Source organism: Zea mays, chromosome 4 (assembly GCF_902167145.1).
Source record: "Zea mays cultivar B73 chromosome 4, Zm-B73-REFERENCE-NAM-5.0, whole genome shotgun sequence".
NCBI classification, from domain to species: domain Eukaryota; kingdom Viridiplantae; phylum Streptophyta; class Magnoliopsida; order Poales; family Poaceae; genus Zea; species Zea mays.
The window spans coordinates 237,834,491-237,854,387 of NC_050099.1; the positions used below are offsets into that span (position 1 = coordinate 237,834,491).

General features: G+C 44.0%; 1 protein-coding gene across 1 annotated transcript; it reads right to left on the reverse strand.

Moving 5' to 3' along the window:
* Positions 1-5,305: 5,305 nt before the first annotated feature.
* LOC100279814 (uncharacterized) lies at positions 5,306-11,384 on the reverse strand. The gene is given in 7 exon segments (NM_001152769.1): positions 5,306-6,869; positions 8,691-8,807; positions 9,115-9,186; positions 9,381-9,479; positions 9,560-9,745; positions 9,852-9,961; positions 10,992-11,384. Coding segments are annotated over 7 exon segments (2,079 nt in total). The 5' UTR covers positions 11,329-11,384; the 3' UTR covers positions 5,306-5,711.
* Between the last annotated feature and the right edge of the window lie 8,513 nt (positions 11,385-19,897).

Consider the following 19,897-nt stretch of genomic DNA (forward strand, 5'->3'; position numbering starts at 1 on the left):
AATTTACACAGGCTGCGTCATGTGCCTATAAATAGATGAACAGTACCCCCGTACTGTTCACGCTGACTTATACTCGCTCATGCGTCACGCTTGTACTACAACAGCTAGTATCAGGCTCTAGGACGCGTGGTGCATGTAGCAAATGTAGTGGCGAAATTAGCTAGACCAATGGGAGAATTAATAAGGGCTCGTTCGGTTATTCAGAATTCATTCTCGGTAAACGATTCTATCTGGAACGATTGTTAATTTATATAATAATCAAACACCTAGAACAGTTCCTAGCTAGCTTTGTTCTCGGGTAATCGGTTCTAAGGGCTGGTTTAGTGACAAGGAAACCAAGAGGGATTAGAGTGAGTTCTAAGAGAAGTGGTTGGCCTTGTTATTAGTTAGAGGCTGATCTATAGGGGTAGCTAGCTAGATGGGGAAAGTGCACTCCATGTTATGCAAATTAGTAGTTAAGGTCCGTTTGGATGTTGGTATTTGGGTCCATAGAATTGAAATAGTTCTAATGTCAAATCTGAGCGGGTTTTGAAATGGGCCTGAAATCTAATACTGGCATCTGGATGCCTCAATTCCCATAATTCTATCAATACGGAGGGTCGCGGCTCGGTTTTGGAACGGGGACTGGTTAGCTAGCTTCAATTCCCTGCGGAAACGACCGACGTTTCCGTTCTTCAATTCCGGAACCGTCCAAACACTCGAATTTTGGTGGGTTGTTTCCAATTCCGAACTTCAGGCTTTAATATAGACATCCAAACGGGATGTTATATTAATTGCATTTCATGTAATCTAGCTGATGGACTTCTGCTAAAAAACTTGGTCGTCCACCTGACCTGATAAAGCATTATTAGTGATTCTATTATCGAATAATCCTCAGTTATTTTTATAAAATACTAGCTAACCAAGCTGATCGAGGCAATCGAGCAATTAATGATGAGCTGTCGGGCGGTTCGTCTGCTCGATTTTGCTTGCGCAGTTAAGGTGACAGGAACTGCTGGTTCTGAGTTGCCATCCTATATATCCGAAAATGACCGCTTTTTATGTAGCAAATTTGAAGGAAACCCTATAAGTTTGCATGAAATATCTGCTTTGTTCAGGCAACGTGTGGTCCGTCCATCTTTGCTTCAAGACCTGTGCATCCTCGAAGTTTTCGAGGCAGCCAAATCATTATACTATATGTCTTATATGGGGGGTGGTAATGGTTGATGCTTACGTGTCGTATATGTATGTCTATGTGCATTAGATCAGGACGGATGTGTTTAGCCTAGATCGGATGCTTTGTGTTCAGAATGGATGCATGTCTCTATGGAGGGTTCTTCCTGGCTCTCTTTATACATCCAGGGGCTAGAATTCTACTGCGGTAGGTTAAAACAAACTATAAATAAATTGTACTGGTTTATTTTCAAAATAATAATATCATTAAAATTCAAGGAAACTGGACATTACATGCAAACGAGGGTGTTAATTGAGGTACTACCAACAATATCAAAATGTCATTACCTACTGCAGTAGGTTAAAACATCCACTTCCCATGTCACAATAATCCCCACATGGAGCAGGAAGACTAGCAACGTAACGCTCAATTTTATTATTTCATAGTACAACAAACTGAATTTTAGCAAGCACCACCATATTATTCCCCTGCAAAATTCCTTTTTCCTTATGACGCGAAATCGACATGATTTGGCCAACCATATTAAAATAGGGTGGTGGCGAAGGGGATATTCTCCAAAGAGGTCCCGTTTTCGGAGAGTTGGCAGCATGGTGTTTGGCCAGTTTGGTGAAATTGGAGAAAAACAAAACTTGGTTCGTTGCTTTTACAGGTCAACGGGTTGAACCTGGAAATGGCGTTGATGCAGGTGACAGTGTGTGGTTAAAAATAAGCTTTCGTCGGGCTCCTGTAGAAAGTTGTAGTCGTAGGTTGCTTCATCTCTCAGAAACATATGCAGGTTAGAAACTCAGGAGCTTCCATGTTGCAGATACAGACCCCAGGAATCAAGGATCATCTGGACGTGGATCAATTGCAGCCAGAGCTACGTTCTCTTATTTTATCTGTCTAGATTATATAATCGAACAAATTTCGAACTAACTGGACAAATTATAATCTCAGACAAACAATCCCTTAGTATTGGTCCGCAGCATAAGTTTCTGCTAATTGGTTTCTCTTAACTTTTAACCATTAGCATTACAATCTTGTCAGATGGATGGCTCTCTTATTATGTCGTGCTTGCAGAATTCACTATGGTGTGTGTTCCAACGATTCATTAAGTATCATACGGGGAAAAAAACAAGATTTTAGAATGGTTGTACAATTGAAAATGGGTTCACCTCACCAAAGCTGGCAACAACCATAACAGAAGAGACCCTACACTACACTACACTACAATACAAGCAACCGATCCGCAGCCCGGGCAGCTTTCAGGGAAAGAGAAGTCGAGAAGACCACATGTTCCTGGAGTTGCAGAAGGGACAAGGAACTTGGACCAAAAGGAAAAGAAAAACGAAAAGAAAGGACAAAGGAACTGTTCTGAACAGCAATTCAAACTTTTGCATGTTCAGCATCCATAATTTGCTTTCTACCGGCAACTGCAGAATATTAGGAGGATGCTCATAAATACACTCTAAAGGAACTCCATAAACTACACGATAGTCAGATGGCTGGGCCAGAACGCTGACCAGTGACCACTCGGAGAAATTCAAAAGTGCAGCTAGCTTCCTTGGTTGAACTCAATCGGTGATGGAATATTTGGGGGTTCTGTTTGTTTGCAACCGGGGGCCATCTTCGTTTGGTTATTATTGCCTCGGTGTGCACGTGCCCAGATTTTGTGGGTCAAGGAACTGTAGCTCAGTTATGGTTTCGTCTAGCCGTGATTTGTGGTGCTCCACACCCTTGTAGATTCGACCACCTTCAATACCTCATTCGTATGGTCAATCAAAATATAGTTTTATAATTATTAAGCACTATTTATAGAATTAGGCAAGACCATACGGTCCGACCCTGAGGACCGGACAGTCTATCCATAGGCGGCCGGTCCGCAAATAGATCAGATCAGACGATTAAACTTCTGTCTCCTCGCATGTTTATTCTTCTAATCTCGGGAGCTATTGAAGAACGTCTAGGAACGGGTCTAGATCTCCCCCTTATATATTTGAAGGGGTGCAGCCAATTAAAAAAACAAGCAATCGATCAAACAATCATTTTACCTTCTGTTCTTTACTTTTTCGTCCTAGAAATAGACTAATATATAGACTTCTTCCTCTAACCTTCACCTCTCTTCGGCTCCATGTCATTTAGAAGCGTCTTTGTTAGTCTGTCGATCCCAAGACAAACCTTAGGATCTCTCCTCCCCGACAGAATCCCTCCCGGGAGCGCTCCAGGTGTTGTTGGTGAACTACGTCGCCTCTGCGCCCGCGCGGACAGTCCGGCTCGTCGGGCAGAAACCCTAGCCTCTGTGCCAGGTCGTGGACCATCCGGCTGTCGGACGCAGACCGTCGACACCTCCGCGAAGAGCATCTTCGCCGGTATGGCGCGCAGATCGACGCCAACACACTTTTTGGCGACTCCGCTGAAGACATCGCGTGAAGATCTATCAGATCGGCCCTCAATGGCCGGTTCAAAAGATAGCTCTGACGTCTCTCCCAACAATATCATTGAGCATACCTAGAATCCTTTGCCGGCAGAAGAACAACAGGAGTTTGAAGAGCACAAGGAGCAGCTGATCAAAGAAGCACAAGCGAAGTTTCTAAGCAACTTCAAAATGGACGGAAATAACAAGATCGATCGATAACGGGCAACTGATCTGGCTTATTTGGAATGCACAGATTTTAGAGGAATCATATAAAAATTTCATAGAAATCAGTTTATTTTCACGGGAAAACGCAACATAAAACGTCAAAAAATCCCACGATCCAAATGAGTCCTAAGGAGTGGTACTCAGATAACGGGCAACTGATCTGGCTTATTTGTAAAGCTACGCCTGAAGGAAGATCCAGAATTTGTGGTACTTCATAGAATCCGTGACCAGAGGCGGACCTTCACTGTGTTACTTTCGTCATTCGTCTACCAAACTGTCTTATGTGTGACAACAAATCGCTCAACACACTTCACGTCTTGCTCAAGGTGAAACACGAGCCTTGTTCAAGGTGAAAGTCAAACACACACCTTGCTCAAGTTTTGGCAGCAGGTGTAAGAGTATCTCCAGCAGGTAGTATAAAATATTGAAAACAAAACTATAGATAACACTGTTTGACATTATTTATAGAGTAAAGTTTAAAATAAAGAATAAGATAAGAATTAAGATAGAGAATCTGCTCGAAATAGCCTAAACAACCTTCAGAAATCATATAGTCCCCATGTTTCACACAATAAAGAACAATATGAATCGTCTAAATTTGGTTTTGGATCATAACCCAGCAAACTAAGGACTAGTTTGTAAGCAACAAAATCGGAGTTAGAGTTGGAAAGGCTAAATTCCCCTTCTTATTAAATTTTGAACAATAAAGGAAATTTAACCCGGTTTTCTCGCTCCCAAACTAGTCCTAAAGAGTTATTTGTTTAGGATTATAATCTCTCTAGATTATATAATCTAACTTATTTTAAACTAAATATGTTTACCCTCCAAATTATATAATCTAGCTTAAATAAGTTAAGAGATAGCCAAGCAACATATATTATTAGGTAGATAATATAATCTAGATACTTAGGGGGTGTTTGATTTCTAGGGACTAATTTTTTGTCCCTTCATTTTATTCCATTTTAATCTCTAAATTATACGGTATATTTGACAATTTAAAGAGTAAAATACAATAAAATGGTGAGACTAAAAATTAGTCAATAGAAAACAAACACCCCATTAGATTATGATAATCCATTAGCGGATCAATAGGTGCTTATATAATTCATAAGCTATGTTATATAATCCAGAAAGAAACAAACAGGCCGTAATACTATAACTATGCTAAGTATGCAAAAACCTCAAACAAACTTTTCCGGTCAAAAAAAAACAAAGAACATTAGATTATGACAATCCATAAGCGGATCAATAGGTGCTTATATAATTCAGAAGCTATATTATATAATCCAGGACCTTAGTTCAAAATAAGTTCGATTACTGGACAGATTATATCCAAACAAACAGGCCGTAATACTATATCTATGCTAAGTATGCAAAAACCTTAAACAAACTTTTTCCGTTCAAAAAAAAACAAAGAACATTAGCTTTAGAGACTCAGAACTACCAGCAGCAAAAACAAAAAGGCAGACTTTCATGCTGCTTAAACCTTTTATGGACCGATACATAAGTCTTACGAAATATTGAAACCAAATTTCATACATAACCATCATCACCAGCTGAAGTGGGCATAGAAACCTCCGACGGTAGAGCAATCATAACAGGGCTCAGAATACATATAGATGGGCATTTATCTGTCCAGACCAAGCCGGAAGGTACCCATTACGGTCCAACAAGGGTAACCACACAAACACATATATCACTAGTCCAGACATATACGCCAGCAATAAAATAACTGCAAAGTACTACTCAATATAGCAAGGAAACAGAAAGTCATGGTGTCAAAAACAACAGGCAGAAAAATAAATAACTTGTAGTTGTAGACCCTAAATTAGATGCGTAATTATATTAAGCAACAGCGCGGAGGAAACCACACGGCAGGGTCTTGGAAAATGTTTGTTCCCAATTAGCTGCTGAAGCTCAAGTTTCAGCGGATGTTTGGGCGCCCCCACTGTTTTCAGGAGCTGTCGAAGCTGTTGTTCCAAGGGCCGCAGCAGGGGCAGCAGAGTGATCCTGGGATGCAGCAGGAGGTGTTGCTTCAGTAGAGTAGGCTGGAGGCTGCCCATAGCTTGCACTACCATAAGCATCGCCATAAGACTGCTGCTGGCCATAAGACTGCTGCTGGCCATAGCCCTGGTGGCTTGCAATGGGTGCACCAGGGTAAGCTGGTGGTGCACCGTAAGCAGGTTGGCTGTAACCATACTGCCCGTAACCAGCCTGAGCAGAACCAGGAGGCGGAGCCTGTCCATAAGGTGACAATGCAGGAGGTTTCTGGCCCTGTGGAGAAGGCTGCCCATAAGCGCCCTGACCATATCCGGCTTGCTGTGGTGGTTGGGTGCCATAGCCAGACTGGGATGGTGGAGCGCCATATCCAGATGGAGCTGAACCTTGAGGTGGGTAAGTTGCTGCAGCACTAGTGGGCGGTTGGCTGGTATAGCCAGGTTGGCTTCCAGCAGCTGGGTTTGATGTTTGCTGCCCTGGAGATGCCTGACTGGCCCCTCCAGGACCACCATAGTTGGACCCATCCTGGGTCGAGCTTGCAGCTGATCCATAAGCAGATGTGCCATAACCCTGCTGATCATAACCAGTCTGCTGAGAGTAGCCCTGCTGCTGCCCTTGGGTCTGGTAACCAGTGTAGCCATCATGTCCATATGCTTGCTGCCCACCACTCTGCTGAGTGTAGGTAGAATCATATCCCTGTGAAGCATACGTCGAAGGCTGACCATAATTGTAGCTAGTGGCATCAGTAGAAGCAGCTGTCCCAGGGGCAGATTGTTGCTGAGGTTGCTGCTGCTGACTATAATAATCATACCCAGTACCAGGGGGAGTTGTATGAGATTGCTGGTTTTGAGACTGATCCCATCCAGTCTGATAACCACCAGATGTTGGGGGGTAGCTACCATAAGGTTGCTGAGGTGCACCATACTGTGGCGGTGCCCCAGGATAAGCCCCAGGCTGCATATAACCATAGCCAGGCTGCTGGGGTGGCACAGAAGGCGGGCCCCAGTTTGACTGAGGACGAGGAGGGCGATATCCCTGCTGAGAATAGCCACCAGACATTGGATTCCTAGCACGATTCTGCAAAAATATAGTTTGCACATCTGTATATGTATATGACAAAGAGACATAGTGCACATAATAGAAAAAAAATAGCAGCACAAATAGCAGACATACAAAAGCACAAGACATATTGCAGATAAATTCCATAACCACCAAGAAAAATGGAAGGAGCAACTCACCGATCAAGATCGTCAAGCTAGTGATGCCCATCTACCGTTGCCCACGCGCAAAACTATGGGGCTAATGAAGATTGGACAGCTAGACGAATATATACATATATATATGTTGAATAGCAATACCATGGAATAGAGTTTCAATAGATGTCCAAAGATATATATGATAATACAAAGGTGCTTCCACTACTATCTAAAAGATTCTATTCATTGCTAAATGACAGGATATATAATGATCAGATATGCTACTTTACTGAAGTTGAAAAAAATTAAATAAAATGAAGCATCAAAGACAGCATTCAAATGATACTATATAAGCACACAAAAAAGATTGGACAGCAACCTGCAAAGCCACAAGGTACATATAATAGACACAAATATCACATAAAATAGCTTCATGCAAGGTTTTCGGAATCCTTCTGCTGCGAAAGAGTTCAACATATATGATACAGGAATATTCCAAATAAAATTTATGCATGACACAGACTGTATTTGGATCCCAAATTTTAGCCTTTTTACCTACTTTCCCCAGTACAACCCTTCTTTAGTTGCACTATTAACTGGCTTCTTGTCTGGTCTATGCACACTTTAGAGAATATAGATCCTTAATTTTTGGGCCCAACTATAAAATAAGTATCATGAATCAGAGACTATGTACATGAGAATACAACTCTTAATCAACCACCAAGTTGTATAGGTGGGAATAGTGAATTAAAAGGAAAAACTTGCCTCTGTAGTGATCATAAACATCAGAACTAAATATGTGCAACTAGAACAGAAGGACCTAAATTGGAATGCATGACCACCATAAACAACCGAAACACCTGGGGACCTGGGTCTGTTTAGAGCATTTCTTTCTCACAAACAAGCCATGAGAAAGCAATGTATATGTATCCATTGTGCTCCAGAGAAACAGGAGGATCAGATGAAAAATTTGAAATGATACAGATGCCAGATAAAGCACGTCAGCTCACATAATCCATAAAACATGTTATAAGTGAAAATACAGAGTTATATCCAGTAGGACATTGATATTAAACAGTAACACACCTGCTCTCCAGGATAGTTTGCAGTCCTCCTGGCAAGCTAATGACACTAATTGGCTCTATGTGGAAAAACAAAAAAACAATAACCACTGAATAGAACAAGTGGAACAAGGACTCTCTGGTTTTTTCCCAAAATAGTATCATCCATATTCCATATGATGTAAACGATCATATGAATTTCAAATCAATACTTGTCAAAACTTTAGATGCAGTTTCTGTACAAAACCATTTAACGAGCCTAGCAGTGGCTAATTGATAAATAACAAGTTAGTTTACAAATATGTTTCTTCGCTTTATTATATACTCCAGTTGTGAACCTTGCCCAAAACCATTAATAAGTTATGTTCATAAACAGGGAAGAACACATATAACAATCCCCTTGCATGCTGAGGATGTACCCACGAACAATATGTTTCAGACATTGATTAGCGAAGACGCAGTGTAATCAATGTAGGGCAGCAATAAGCAGAAGAAACAAAATTTTCAAAAAGAATCGGGGAAAATCATAAAATGAGACAATAAACAGAATGAACCAGAAGCAACCTACCTAAGATAGATAAAGCGCAAAACGGCAAAGCAATTACAGATCAGGAATATACACAACGAGAAAGAAGGCGGACCTCACTGGTAACCTCACTGATCAGTTGCTTTGCAGCTTCAATTTGTTCTTGGGTACCATCAATATGCACAGTTCTTTCAGTTGAAGTATCACCAGCAGGCAGATGCAAAGGAATAACCTACACAAGAATATGTAAGGATAAGAATAACATTGGAACGTGGGTCAATAGCAAAATAAGTAGACCAAAATGATTTGAGAATAAATGAACAGCTTGGACCAAATGGAGTGTTGTTTGGACCAAATGGAGTGTTTACAGCAAAATATGAATGATAAACTCCAGGATGACAAAATATCAATCATTTAGAAGTGATATTTACAAGGCAAAGCAAAAACAAGCAGACAAACAGCCACAAGTGAACTTAGTGTAACCTTACTTCTGATTGCAGCTAAGGTAAAACAGGAAGCTATATAACAAGATAGCAAACCTGAATACGAGCTCCAGAATTGGCCTGCATGGACTTTATAGTCTCCCCACCCTTCCCAATAATCAGTCCCACCTAAAAAGAAATAGACAAAAATCAGAAGTAGAGGAAAAAAACAACATGGGTAAGGAAATCACACAACAGTCTGTTGATTGATATAAAATTGACAAACAGGCACCCATACACATGCCAAATACTTGTGGTAGCATGATAAAGTGTAGTTTCGTATGGTAAGGCAAACCCTTGTCCAAATAGAACAAGGTGCATACCTTGTTATTAGCAATTTTCATCTGGAACGTCTCAGCACCTGGCTGTGTTGCATTGTATTTCCGGCCACCAGATCCAGCACCGGATGACCCAGCATCGGCCTGGGATGCAAGATCAAACATTGTAACATAGATGAAAAATGCAGAACAAAACAAAAGGCTGTGAGCACAATGAGTAATACCTCTGCCAGAACTTCTTTGATCAACTGTTCAGCTTTGCTTATCTGCTCAGGTTTGCCAGAAAGCTCAACTTGCCTTGTCAGTGCACCAGGTTCAGCTTCATGGTCTCTTGTGACTTGAATCTTTGCTCCTGATTGAAGTTGGATATACCTAATAGTTTCCCCGGCTTTTCCAATGATAACACCAACCTACAGCAAGTTGACAACAGTGCCAGTTAAAGAGAATACAAACATCACACTTCTGGATGCACTTTCTAAATTCAGTGACAGAAAACAAACTGAACAAAAAGCTTACCCTTCCATTTGGAATTTCAATCTTTTTGCTTGTACCCTGATATCCACCATAAGAGGAGTACTGAGGTGCGCTGCTCTGAGAAGATAATTGTGGGATAGAAGCCCCGTGCCCTGATACAGAAACCAGCAGCATTCTGAATTCATTTGCTATCATCGAAATTTATGGTGATTATTGAATTATGAACTATGAAAAATAACAATTTAAATTCGTTTGGACCACGAGTCACGGTAATGAAAGGGATGCATGTATAAACACAAAAGCAACAGCTTCACAACATGCTAACTTCAGAATTTAAGATTGAATGAACATACTATTTTAAGACAGTGAATACAATCAGACTCAAGTTAAGACAGGCTAATGAGCTGGGATGCAGCAACAGTTCGATTTTGTGTTCATGCCACATTAAAAAGAAAAAAGGCAGCCAAACAAAGGTATTAAACATCTGCATATACACCATGTGTGAGCAGATAAATGAATCTTATGGTTTTGTAAGATCACAATAATAACTGAGATGTTTCTTGCAAGTCTATCCAGAAAATGGCATGTTGTGAAAAAACTACACAATAATGACAACGAATACAAAAAAAATTAACTCCTGCAGATGGCAACTGTTTCGAAAATGGCATGTTGTGAAAAAAAACTACACGGTAATTGCAATGAATACAATAAAAAATCTAACTCCTACAGATGACAACTATTTTAGGATTTTCCTAGACTTCCCCATGAGGTAGAGCGTGTAAAACTAACAAACCCACGAGGAGCTAGTAAAACTAACAAAAAATGTGGAGAACGCTGATTGACTTGGACTTGAATAGTTTAATTGCAGCTTGTTTTGAAAAAATTAACACCCCACAGCTGCATCGTGGCGTGTGAGTTATCAAAAAATATTGGAGACCGTAACAACAGGACCGTGCTTCTAAATAGCTCACAGGTGACAAGTTCATTAAACATGAACCAAGTTTGAACATCCGCAACTCACATACATTGATCTATCGATCCATCCCCCAAATCAAATCGTAAACCGAGCAAAGAAAACACCACCAATCCTTTTATACGAGAAGCCGAGTCCACCACCAAGCATAGACAAACAGATCTACGCGACCAAGAATGGGATCAACAAGAGTAAGTCCTGCCACTCACCACCACCGGCAGAGGACGAGAAGCCGAGTCCTCCGCCGCCGATGCGGCCACCGCCACCAGTGCTGCCCAGGCCTACACCGAAGCCGCCGCTGTCATCGTCGCCGTTGTCGACGCGAGGACGCTTGGCCTCTGCGGCGTTAAAGATCCGCGCCGCGATCTCCTGCGCGCGCTGCTTCGCGAGCTGGATCTCATCGGGGGGCGGTGGCACGCTGTTGTACGACGGGGCGCCGCCCGCGAGCGGCGAGGCAGGCGGCGGGCCCGAAGAGAACCCCGTGCGCCGCGGCGGCGGCGAGGGGTCGTCGTACTTCCTCTTAGAGGAGTAGTGGTCGTCGGCCATGGCGGAGGACGGGTTGCTAGGGTTTGGGCGGCGGCTGCAGGGAGCGTGGACGAAGGGATAAGACGGCGAAAAACCCTTGCAGACAAGGTGTCGACATTTGTAGAGCTCGCCCCTTGATTTTATTTTCTCCAAATTGTCACAGTAGTGCACATTCCTGTGAAACATGGCGGTTTACAATTTGGACATAATATGGCGATCTATTTGATACGAATTTGGACATACTATAAACATTTTTTAGCTAATTAGTTTTTAGAGTCTAATTTTTAGTCCCTCAATTTTATTCTATTTTATTTCTTAAATTATCACATATATGAATTAAATCTTAGATTTAGATTTTTATATTTGGCGGTTTAGACATTAAAATGAAATAAATAGGATTAATAAAAAATAGTCTCTAGAAACCAAACACACCTGATTAGGATGTATTGTGTAAAAACTAGAGTAGTTCATCTGACTACGTAAAAAAAAATATTGTCTATATAATATGTTTATATATCTTTCTCTATCGCTATCTCTATCTATATCTCTTCTCTATCTCTATCTTTATCTCTACTTCTATAAAGCACAATTTTTGTGTGTTGTCGTGAGACACACGTAAAATATGTATGGTTATTTCCATCGCCCACTATAGTGTCCATATGTTGTGATGGCACACGGTCGGTGACTTTCGGACGTACCGTCGTCCCGTGTGTTGTGATGGCACACGCTCTACTTCATTTGGTATGGGCAATTGTTGTCCCCAGATCACACGATCGTGGCAAAAAAACGTTGCTTGACATTTTTTGCACAAACACAAGCCCACGAATCGGGAGGTCGCACCTACAACGCCTTCGGCGTCGGCTTCTTCTGCATGCATACAGGTGCCATGGGTAGAGCCAGAATTACGGCTCATGGGGCATGTAATTCGTTGATACTATATTGTAAAAAATATTGTATGATATATACAGTTATGTATACTAAAAGTTGGTCGGGGAGGGCCGGATCATAACGGCACTCCCGCGATCCCCGCCAACGCTGGTCGAGGGCAACGCGGTAGGGTCGACGGTTGAGGTGTTCGTGCGTATATTCGTGTACTTGCATAGGTGATTCGCGTAGAGCTAGAGTGGATGCACGCCGCGGAGGTGCGACTCGACAGAGGTCGTTGGATCCCAGCAAGCAAATGGCACACGTCAGTGCCATGTGCGCCGCGAGGGTGTGGACGCGAGGTTGCTCTGATCACTATCAACGAGGCAAGGCCGCAAGGAGCGAACAGGGAGCATAGGGGCCGCTACTAGGGCTATTGTGTGACCTACATGGACAGCGACATTGTCTCGCTCGTGGAAGCGCTAGAGCACAAGACAACGACACCGTTAAGTACCCAACATCTGGGGCATGCGATGACATTGGTCACGTACTAAACTTTAGTCCTTGGAACCAAACACCCATAAGGCCATGTTCGATTCAGCACTCAAAATCTTCTCCAATCCCTTCTAATCATTTTCAATCCCCACGGATTTAGACAAAACGAACATAGCCTAAATGTGAGTGTTGGGTGCTTGATTTCAATCCCCTTAAGGCGTTGAAAATAAAGGCAACACAAATTAAGTATGAGAAACTTCGTCCTTGACTTAACACTTCTTCAAGGTGTTAGTGTGAACGACGAAGGTCTTCAAAAGGAAATGTAAATGAAATGATGTAGAATGAAACAACATTGCACAATGGGGTATGAAACTTATCTCCTTTGCCTTAGTGTTTTATTCAATCTCCTTTTTAATTAGATGAGTTTACAATCATACCTTCGACTCCTTAACACACGTGGCACGAAGGTTCTTCGAGACTAAGCAACATGAAGTTGTGGCCCTCGAAAAGATACTTTATGCAGGGCATTGTTGATCTATTTATATGGAAGATTAACCATCTTTGTACAAAATTACAATTGTGTCCCTTAAGTCTTTACACTCATTGTTTACAAATGTCGTAGGGATGTAGCCATCTTTTCCCTTTCTTTACACTTATTGTGCCCTCTTCATCGTTCTTCATCCGAGACCTCTTTCCCGCCAAGGCTGGCTACCTCAGCTCGAATCTTCGTTGCTTGTACGTATAGACGAAGCTTCTCTTAACGTTACTTCGGCTGACGGCCAGCTTCATCCAGCCTGTATTACACACCTGAAATAGCTGAAGGCTGACTTCGTCCGGCTTTCATTATACACATGGAACAATTTTGATTATGCAATACAAGTGTTCTGAGGACCTTCGGTATTTTAGGGCCCCAACAGTAACCCCCTTGTGGGATGAGTTCGTTTCTTCATAACGAGCTTAGATCACAAAAATCGTAAATGGGAGACCTTGCGTCGAAGGTCCAAAAACACCTTCCCAAAGCTCGTTATGAAGTATTGGCTCTGAATAGTGGGACCCCGCGGTCAGTGAGTGCAACAGTTAAAATTTAAAAATTGCGCATATAAAAGGGGCGACACCTAGCGTCATTGGCACGACTTTCGCTGTTTGCATTTGCTACTGTCAGAGCGTGCTCCACCTTCGAAGCTTGTTTCGAACATCTTTGCCACTTTTGAACCAGCCTTAGATAGTTGAAAATCACTCGCTTTTCAGTAGAGATGGCCAGAGAGCAACGTGTTGCTGAGGTGTCATTGTCACCTTCGTGAGATGTGTTAGAGACAATGGTTTAAGAGTTTGTTTCAACAGTGGGGGCTACCACCTACCAGACCGAGGTTGGCTCTATGAATCCATCCGAGGATAGCGACGATATTGACATTGAGAAGGATGGCACTATTGAAAGGGAAATGTGCCCTTGGGCCATTTCTATAAATGTTTTGGTGGTTAGATGCCCAACACATATTGTTTTAATTCATATGTGCTAAGTGGTTGAGAAGTGCAAATCAAGAATCAAGGTATGTTTCTAGCCCTAGTAAATTGTTTTTGGATACTAACATATCTCTCTAAGTGCTAGGGAAACTGCCAAGAAATGTGGAAATGAATTAGAGAAGTTTTGGCTGAGTTCAGCCAAACCAGCACCAGCCTGTGGTGCACCGGACTGTCTGGTGCCCAGGCTAGCCCGGCGACGAACTCGTCGCTCTCGGAAAAAAAGCGAAGGCGCCGCGGCTAAAAATCACCATATTGTCCGGTGTGCACCGGACTGTCTGGTGAGTCAACGGCACCCGCGACCAACGGTCGGCAGCGCAATCAGCGGGCGACGTGTGGCTCGCACCAACGGTCGGTTGGTCACACCGGACAGAGGTCCAACGGTTGGCTGCGCCTCTTAAGGAAGGAGATCGGACACCGGACTGCTATTGTTCATGTCCGGTGGTGCACCGGACTATCCGGTGCGCCACCCGACATAAGGCAAGAATTGCCTTCCAATTAGATCTCCAACGGCTCCTAGCTGCCTTGGGGCTATAAAAGGGACCCCTAGGCGCATGGAGCACTACACCAAGCATTCTCTGAACATTCTAAGACGCCTAGACTCCGCAATCACGCAATTGGTTCATAGTGTTAGAGATTTGAGCACCGTTTGAGTTGTAAACTTCCTGCGCTGTGTTTTGTGCTCACGTCTTGGCTTGTGTGCGTGTGTTTGCTGCGAATTGAGTCTTGTGTGTGTTGCTTTCCCTCCCTTACTCTTGTGCTTCTCTTGTGATCAATTGTAAGGGCGAGAGGCTCCAACTTGTGGAGATTCCTCACAAACGGGAAAAGAGCTCTAAAGAAAAAGATTGTGGTATTCAAGTTGATCATTGGATCACTTGAAAGGGGTTGAGTGCAACCCTCGTCCATTGGGACGCCACAACGTGGAAGTAGGCAAGTGTTACTTGGCCGAACCACGGGATAAAACATTGTGTCTCTTGTGTTGCTTTTCTCTGTGATTGATTTCTTCTCAAGAGCTCACTCTATAGCAACTTGGTTTAATCTAACTAGCATTTTATAAACCAAGTTTGTGCTATTAGTGTCGAATTTTGCAGGATCACCTATTCACCCCCCCCCCTCTAGGTGCTCTGTAACATCCCAATTTTTTATCCCGAGGTTAGAAACCCAAAACTCCTACCCCCCTTAATTAATCTCCTAAGACCCCATGAAGCATTATATTCATCATATGCATACACCATGACTTCTAGTAGCCTTCACATTTAATATCTCATTTTTTGGCACCTATAAAGCATAAATGAATATTTGTATAGAAGAAAAAAGGAATTAAGAAGAAAAGGAAGAAAGAAAATAAAAACAAAAAAGAAAACCCTTCCCCCTCCTCGGCTGGGCCGATTTCGGTCCACTCTCTCTCGCGCCCGCGTTCTCCCCCCTCCGCTCACGGCCCAGCGCGGCCCAACCGCCACGCTAGCGCCGCGCCTCCCCTCCCGCTGACCGGCCGACCCCACCCATCAGCCACAACGCCCCGCTCACTCGCGCCCCACTCTCCCTCTGGCAATCGGGCCCCGCCAGTCAGCATTGTCGTCCCCGCCCGTGATCGGCTATCAACACGATCACCGCCGGCCACCGCTCTGTCATGTCTCCTCGCCATTACTCGCCCACCAGCCAAATTGGCGCCTTGCGTCCCCGCGCCTGTGCCGAGCCATCCCGTCACCACCGCCTGCCCGAGCCATCCCGTCGCCGCCACTGTGCGCCATCATCGTCGTCACGAGCGCGCCTCGCCAATGCGTGTCACCTCCCCCTCCCCGGCCGCTTATAAAAGGACTGCCCCGAGCCCTTCATGTCCTCGAACCAGCCTCAGCCACTCCCTCCCCTTCCCTGGGCCCAACCGAGCTCGGTGTCGTCGTCTTCCCCCTCTTCGGTGAGCCTCTCCCTCCCCTCTCTGGTGGTTTCAAGTCAAATTATTATAGCTCATGATCTCCGCCACTTCACCACAAGCACGGAGCACCCTTCTCCACCTATCACACCCGTGGGCCTCGCAGGCGACCTCACCGCCGCGGGCGCCCGTCCTAAGCCTCCACCGGCCAAATTGACCCCACCACTGTGACCCCTTACCTCTGCCCGTGCTATGCCACCATCCCAACTACCCAGAACCGGACCATCGGCGAGGAACCGCCGTCGAAATCACCAGTGGCCGGTTCTCACCGCCGCGGGCGGACCGCCGTCCCCCTCCCCCTAACGTTGTTCCCCTCCTCTCGCTGGCATGTGGGCCCGCGCCCACGTCGTAACCCCCTCGCGTCGTGCCCCGTAGCGGGCCTAGCTGGGTCGACAGCCGCACGGGCGCGCGCGCGCCTTTGGCTGGGTCGAAATCCCTCCCCCCGGCCCGCTTAAACCGAGAAACCTTTTTCTTTTTCCTTTTCTCCCTTTTTCTTACATAAATATGTATATATGTTGATATTTTATGCACCAAAAATAGTCCAATATTTTATATGACACAAAATAATAATATTTAAAACTTGGCACACTTCACTAAGCCACCATAGTTGATGTAGTGTTCATTACCTGTTTTTGCTAGGCGAAGAGGGATCTGATCCTTCAGAAATCGTAGCTCTGGAAGAAGGGCAGGAGGCCTACCTCTCGGAAATAGACCTTTCGTGCCAAGAGAACTTCGACGAAGGCAAGTCCATTCTTCCCTTGATGCATGAATTACCTATTCTTTCTACCGCTGCCTAAGCCGGGAATAAGGGTTGGGTCCTTTGCATGGTGAGTAGAGAGACGACCCGCATTAAAGAATATCTTTTGAGTACAAAATGTGGGTTGAGGAAAAGGGTGGGTTTTCTAAAAAGGAAAATGTTTCCAAGAAGTGTATGATGAAGGGTATTCACCCTTATCACCTTTTGAGTGGGATAGTCAGGGACTCCCTGGTTAGGGGAGGACCTCAGGTGTTGGCTCAGCGGGGCTAGGTGTGAGCAGAAGGATTGTCCCCTCATATAAGGACCGGTTTATCATCCTTCACTACCTGTACTCATGTCAAGTACAACCATTGAGACTGTATGGGTAGTCACTCAATCTGAACTTGTACGGTCCAAGCCCCAGGGTTATGATGGCTGGGGAGCACCGGGAGGATAAGGAGGGGGAATGTTTTGTCCGGTTTGGGCATGGTGGTGGCCTGACTCCTTCCGGTATAACCGTTAAGGTAAAGGGCGTGCAAGGAAGGAAAGAGATCCGGATTTGGGTCTCATTGGCCATGAGACCGCATAGCCGGACTAGTGGGTAAAGTGTACCCCTCTGCGCAGATGTTGAATCCTATTCGAATAGTTCGTGTCCACTGGTATGGACGAGTCTGGTGCGGTATGACAATTAGTGTTTTGATCTCCGTAAGCAGGGATGTGTGTGTGGGTGTTTTTGGAAATAAAAACAATGCCACGGGAGCAGGAAGCTCAGTGGTGGTTGAGTGAAAATGTGCTACTTCTCTTTCTGGGGTAAACCATCAAAGTATTGCCTTTCTCTGAAAAAGATGAGTGACTTCAACTCCACCATACCAAAAATGTACTGTATAGGTTCCTCTCTCTTTACGGGCGGGATGGGCTTGCAGAATACCTAGTGTATTCACCCAGATTTATTTATGTTTTTCAGCAGCTGAAGACTTTTTTTCTGCTATGTTCGACTAGAAGAGGGTTGTGTCTGCACCCAGTCTCTCTATGGCTTGGGCTAGATGATCTTCCACTGTGCTTTGTATTCCAGGCTCGCTAGAGCTTGTACTTTGGTATTGTAATAAGTTTTATTCGAAACTCTATACTATTTGAAGTAAGGGATGTGATTACTAGCCTCCTGGGACTAGTATTTGTATCACATTTGAGTCCCAAAGGATCGGGACGCTTCATGCTCTCAATTGGTATCAGAGTCGTACTCGTCATCTAAGGGACTAACCGCCCGAAGAGATGGATCCTAAGGTCAAGGGGATGGTGAGCAACGACAAGGAGAAGGAGTCCCTCCTTAACGAGCCTAGAGAGGACAAGCCCACTGACTCAGACTCGAGTCACAAGAAGAGGGACGGAAAGAAGAAGAGGCGCATCAAGAAGATCACCTATTACGACAGTGACGCCTCCTCTTCTTCACCAAGGGATGACAACAACGACGACTCCTCGTCCAAAAAGAAAACGGTTAATCAAAACTACTCCTTTGATTCACATGCTATGATTGCTTCAAGTTCCAATTTTAATGGTAGGCCTAGGAGAAATTTTGTGTCTCATGCTCCTAGGAAAATGTGTAATAAACCTACCTCTGTCTTTCATGCTTGCAATACTACATATGTACTTTCATGTAAAAATGAAAAAGTGGTTGCTAGAAAGATGGGGTCCAAATGCAAAGGAGACAAGACTTGCATTTGGGTCCCAAAGACTATTGTAACTAACCTTGTAGGACCCAACAAGAGTTGGGTACCAAAACCCCAAGCCTAATTTACCTTGCAAGTTTATGCATCCGGGGGCTCAAGCTGGATTATCGACAGCGGATGCACAAACCACATGACGGGGGAGAAGAAGATGTTCACTTCCTACGTCAAGAACAAAGATTCCCAAGATTTGATCATCTTTGGAGATGGGAATCAAGGCAAGGTTAAAGGACTAGGAAAGATAGCCATTACATCCGAGCATTCCATATCAAATGTGTTTTTAGTTGAATCACTCGGGTACAATTTATTATCTGTCAGTCAACTATGTAATATGGGATATAATTGTCTATTTACCAATGTAGATGTGTCTGTCTTTAGAAGGAGTGATGGTTCATTAGCTTTTAAGGGTGTACTAGACGACAAACTCTACTTAGTTGATTTTTCGAAAGAGGAGGCCGATCTAGATGCATGCTTAATTGCTAAGACTAGCATGGGCTGGTTGTGGCATCACCGTCTAGCACATGTTGGGATGAAGAACCTTCATAAACTTCTAAAGGGAGAACATGTGTTAGGTCTAACCAATGTATTTTTCGAAAAAGATAGACCTTGTGCAGCTTGTCAAGCAGGAAAACAAGTGGTAAGCACTCATCACAACAAGAATGTGATGACAACATCAAGACCACTGGAGCTACTACATATGGACCTCTTCGGACCCATCGCCTACCTAAGCATCAGGGGAAGTAAGTATGGTCTTGTTATTGTTGATGATTTTTCCCGCTTAACTTGGGTATTCTTTTTGCAGGATAAATCAGAAACCCAAGGGACCCTTAAGCGCTTTCTAAGGCGGGCTCAAAACGAATTTGAGCTCAAGGTGAAGAAGATAAGAAGCGACAACGAGTCCGAATTCAAGAATCTGCAAGTGGAGGAGTACCTTGAGGAGGAAGGCATCAAGCACGAGTTCTCCGCTCCCTACACACCACAACAAAATGGTGTGGTAGAGAGGAAGAACAGGACGCTTATCGACATGGCAAGGACGATGCTTGGAGAGTTCAAGATGCCTGAGCGGTTTTGGTCGGAAGCTGTGAACACAGCTTGCCATGCCATAAACCGGCTCTACCTTCATCGCCTCCTCAAGAAGACCTCGTATGAACTTCTTACCGGTAACATACCCAACGTATCATACTTTCGTGTATTTGGGAGCAAATGTTACATTCTAGTGAAGAAAGGTAGGAATTCTAAATTTGCTCCCAAAGCTGTAGAAGGGTTTTTACTGGGTTATGACTCAAATACAAAGGCGTTTAGAGTCTTCAACAAATCATCGGGTTT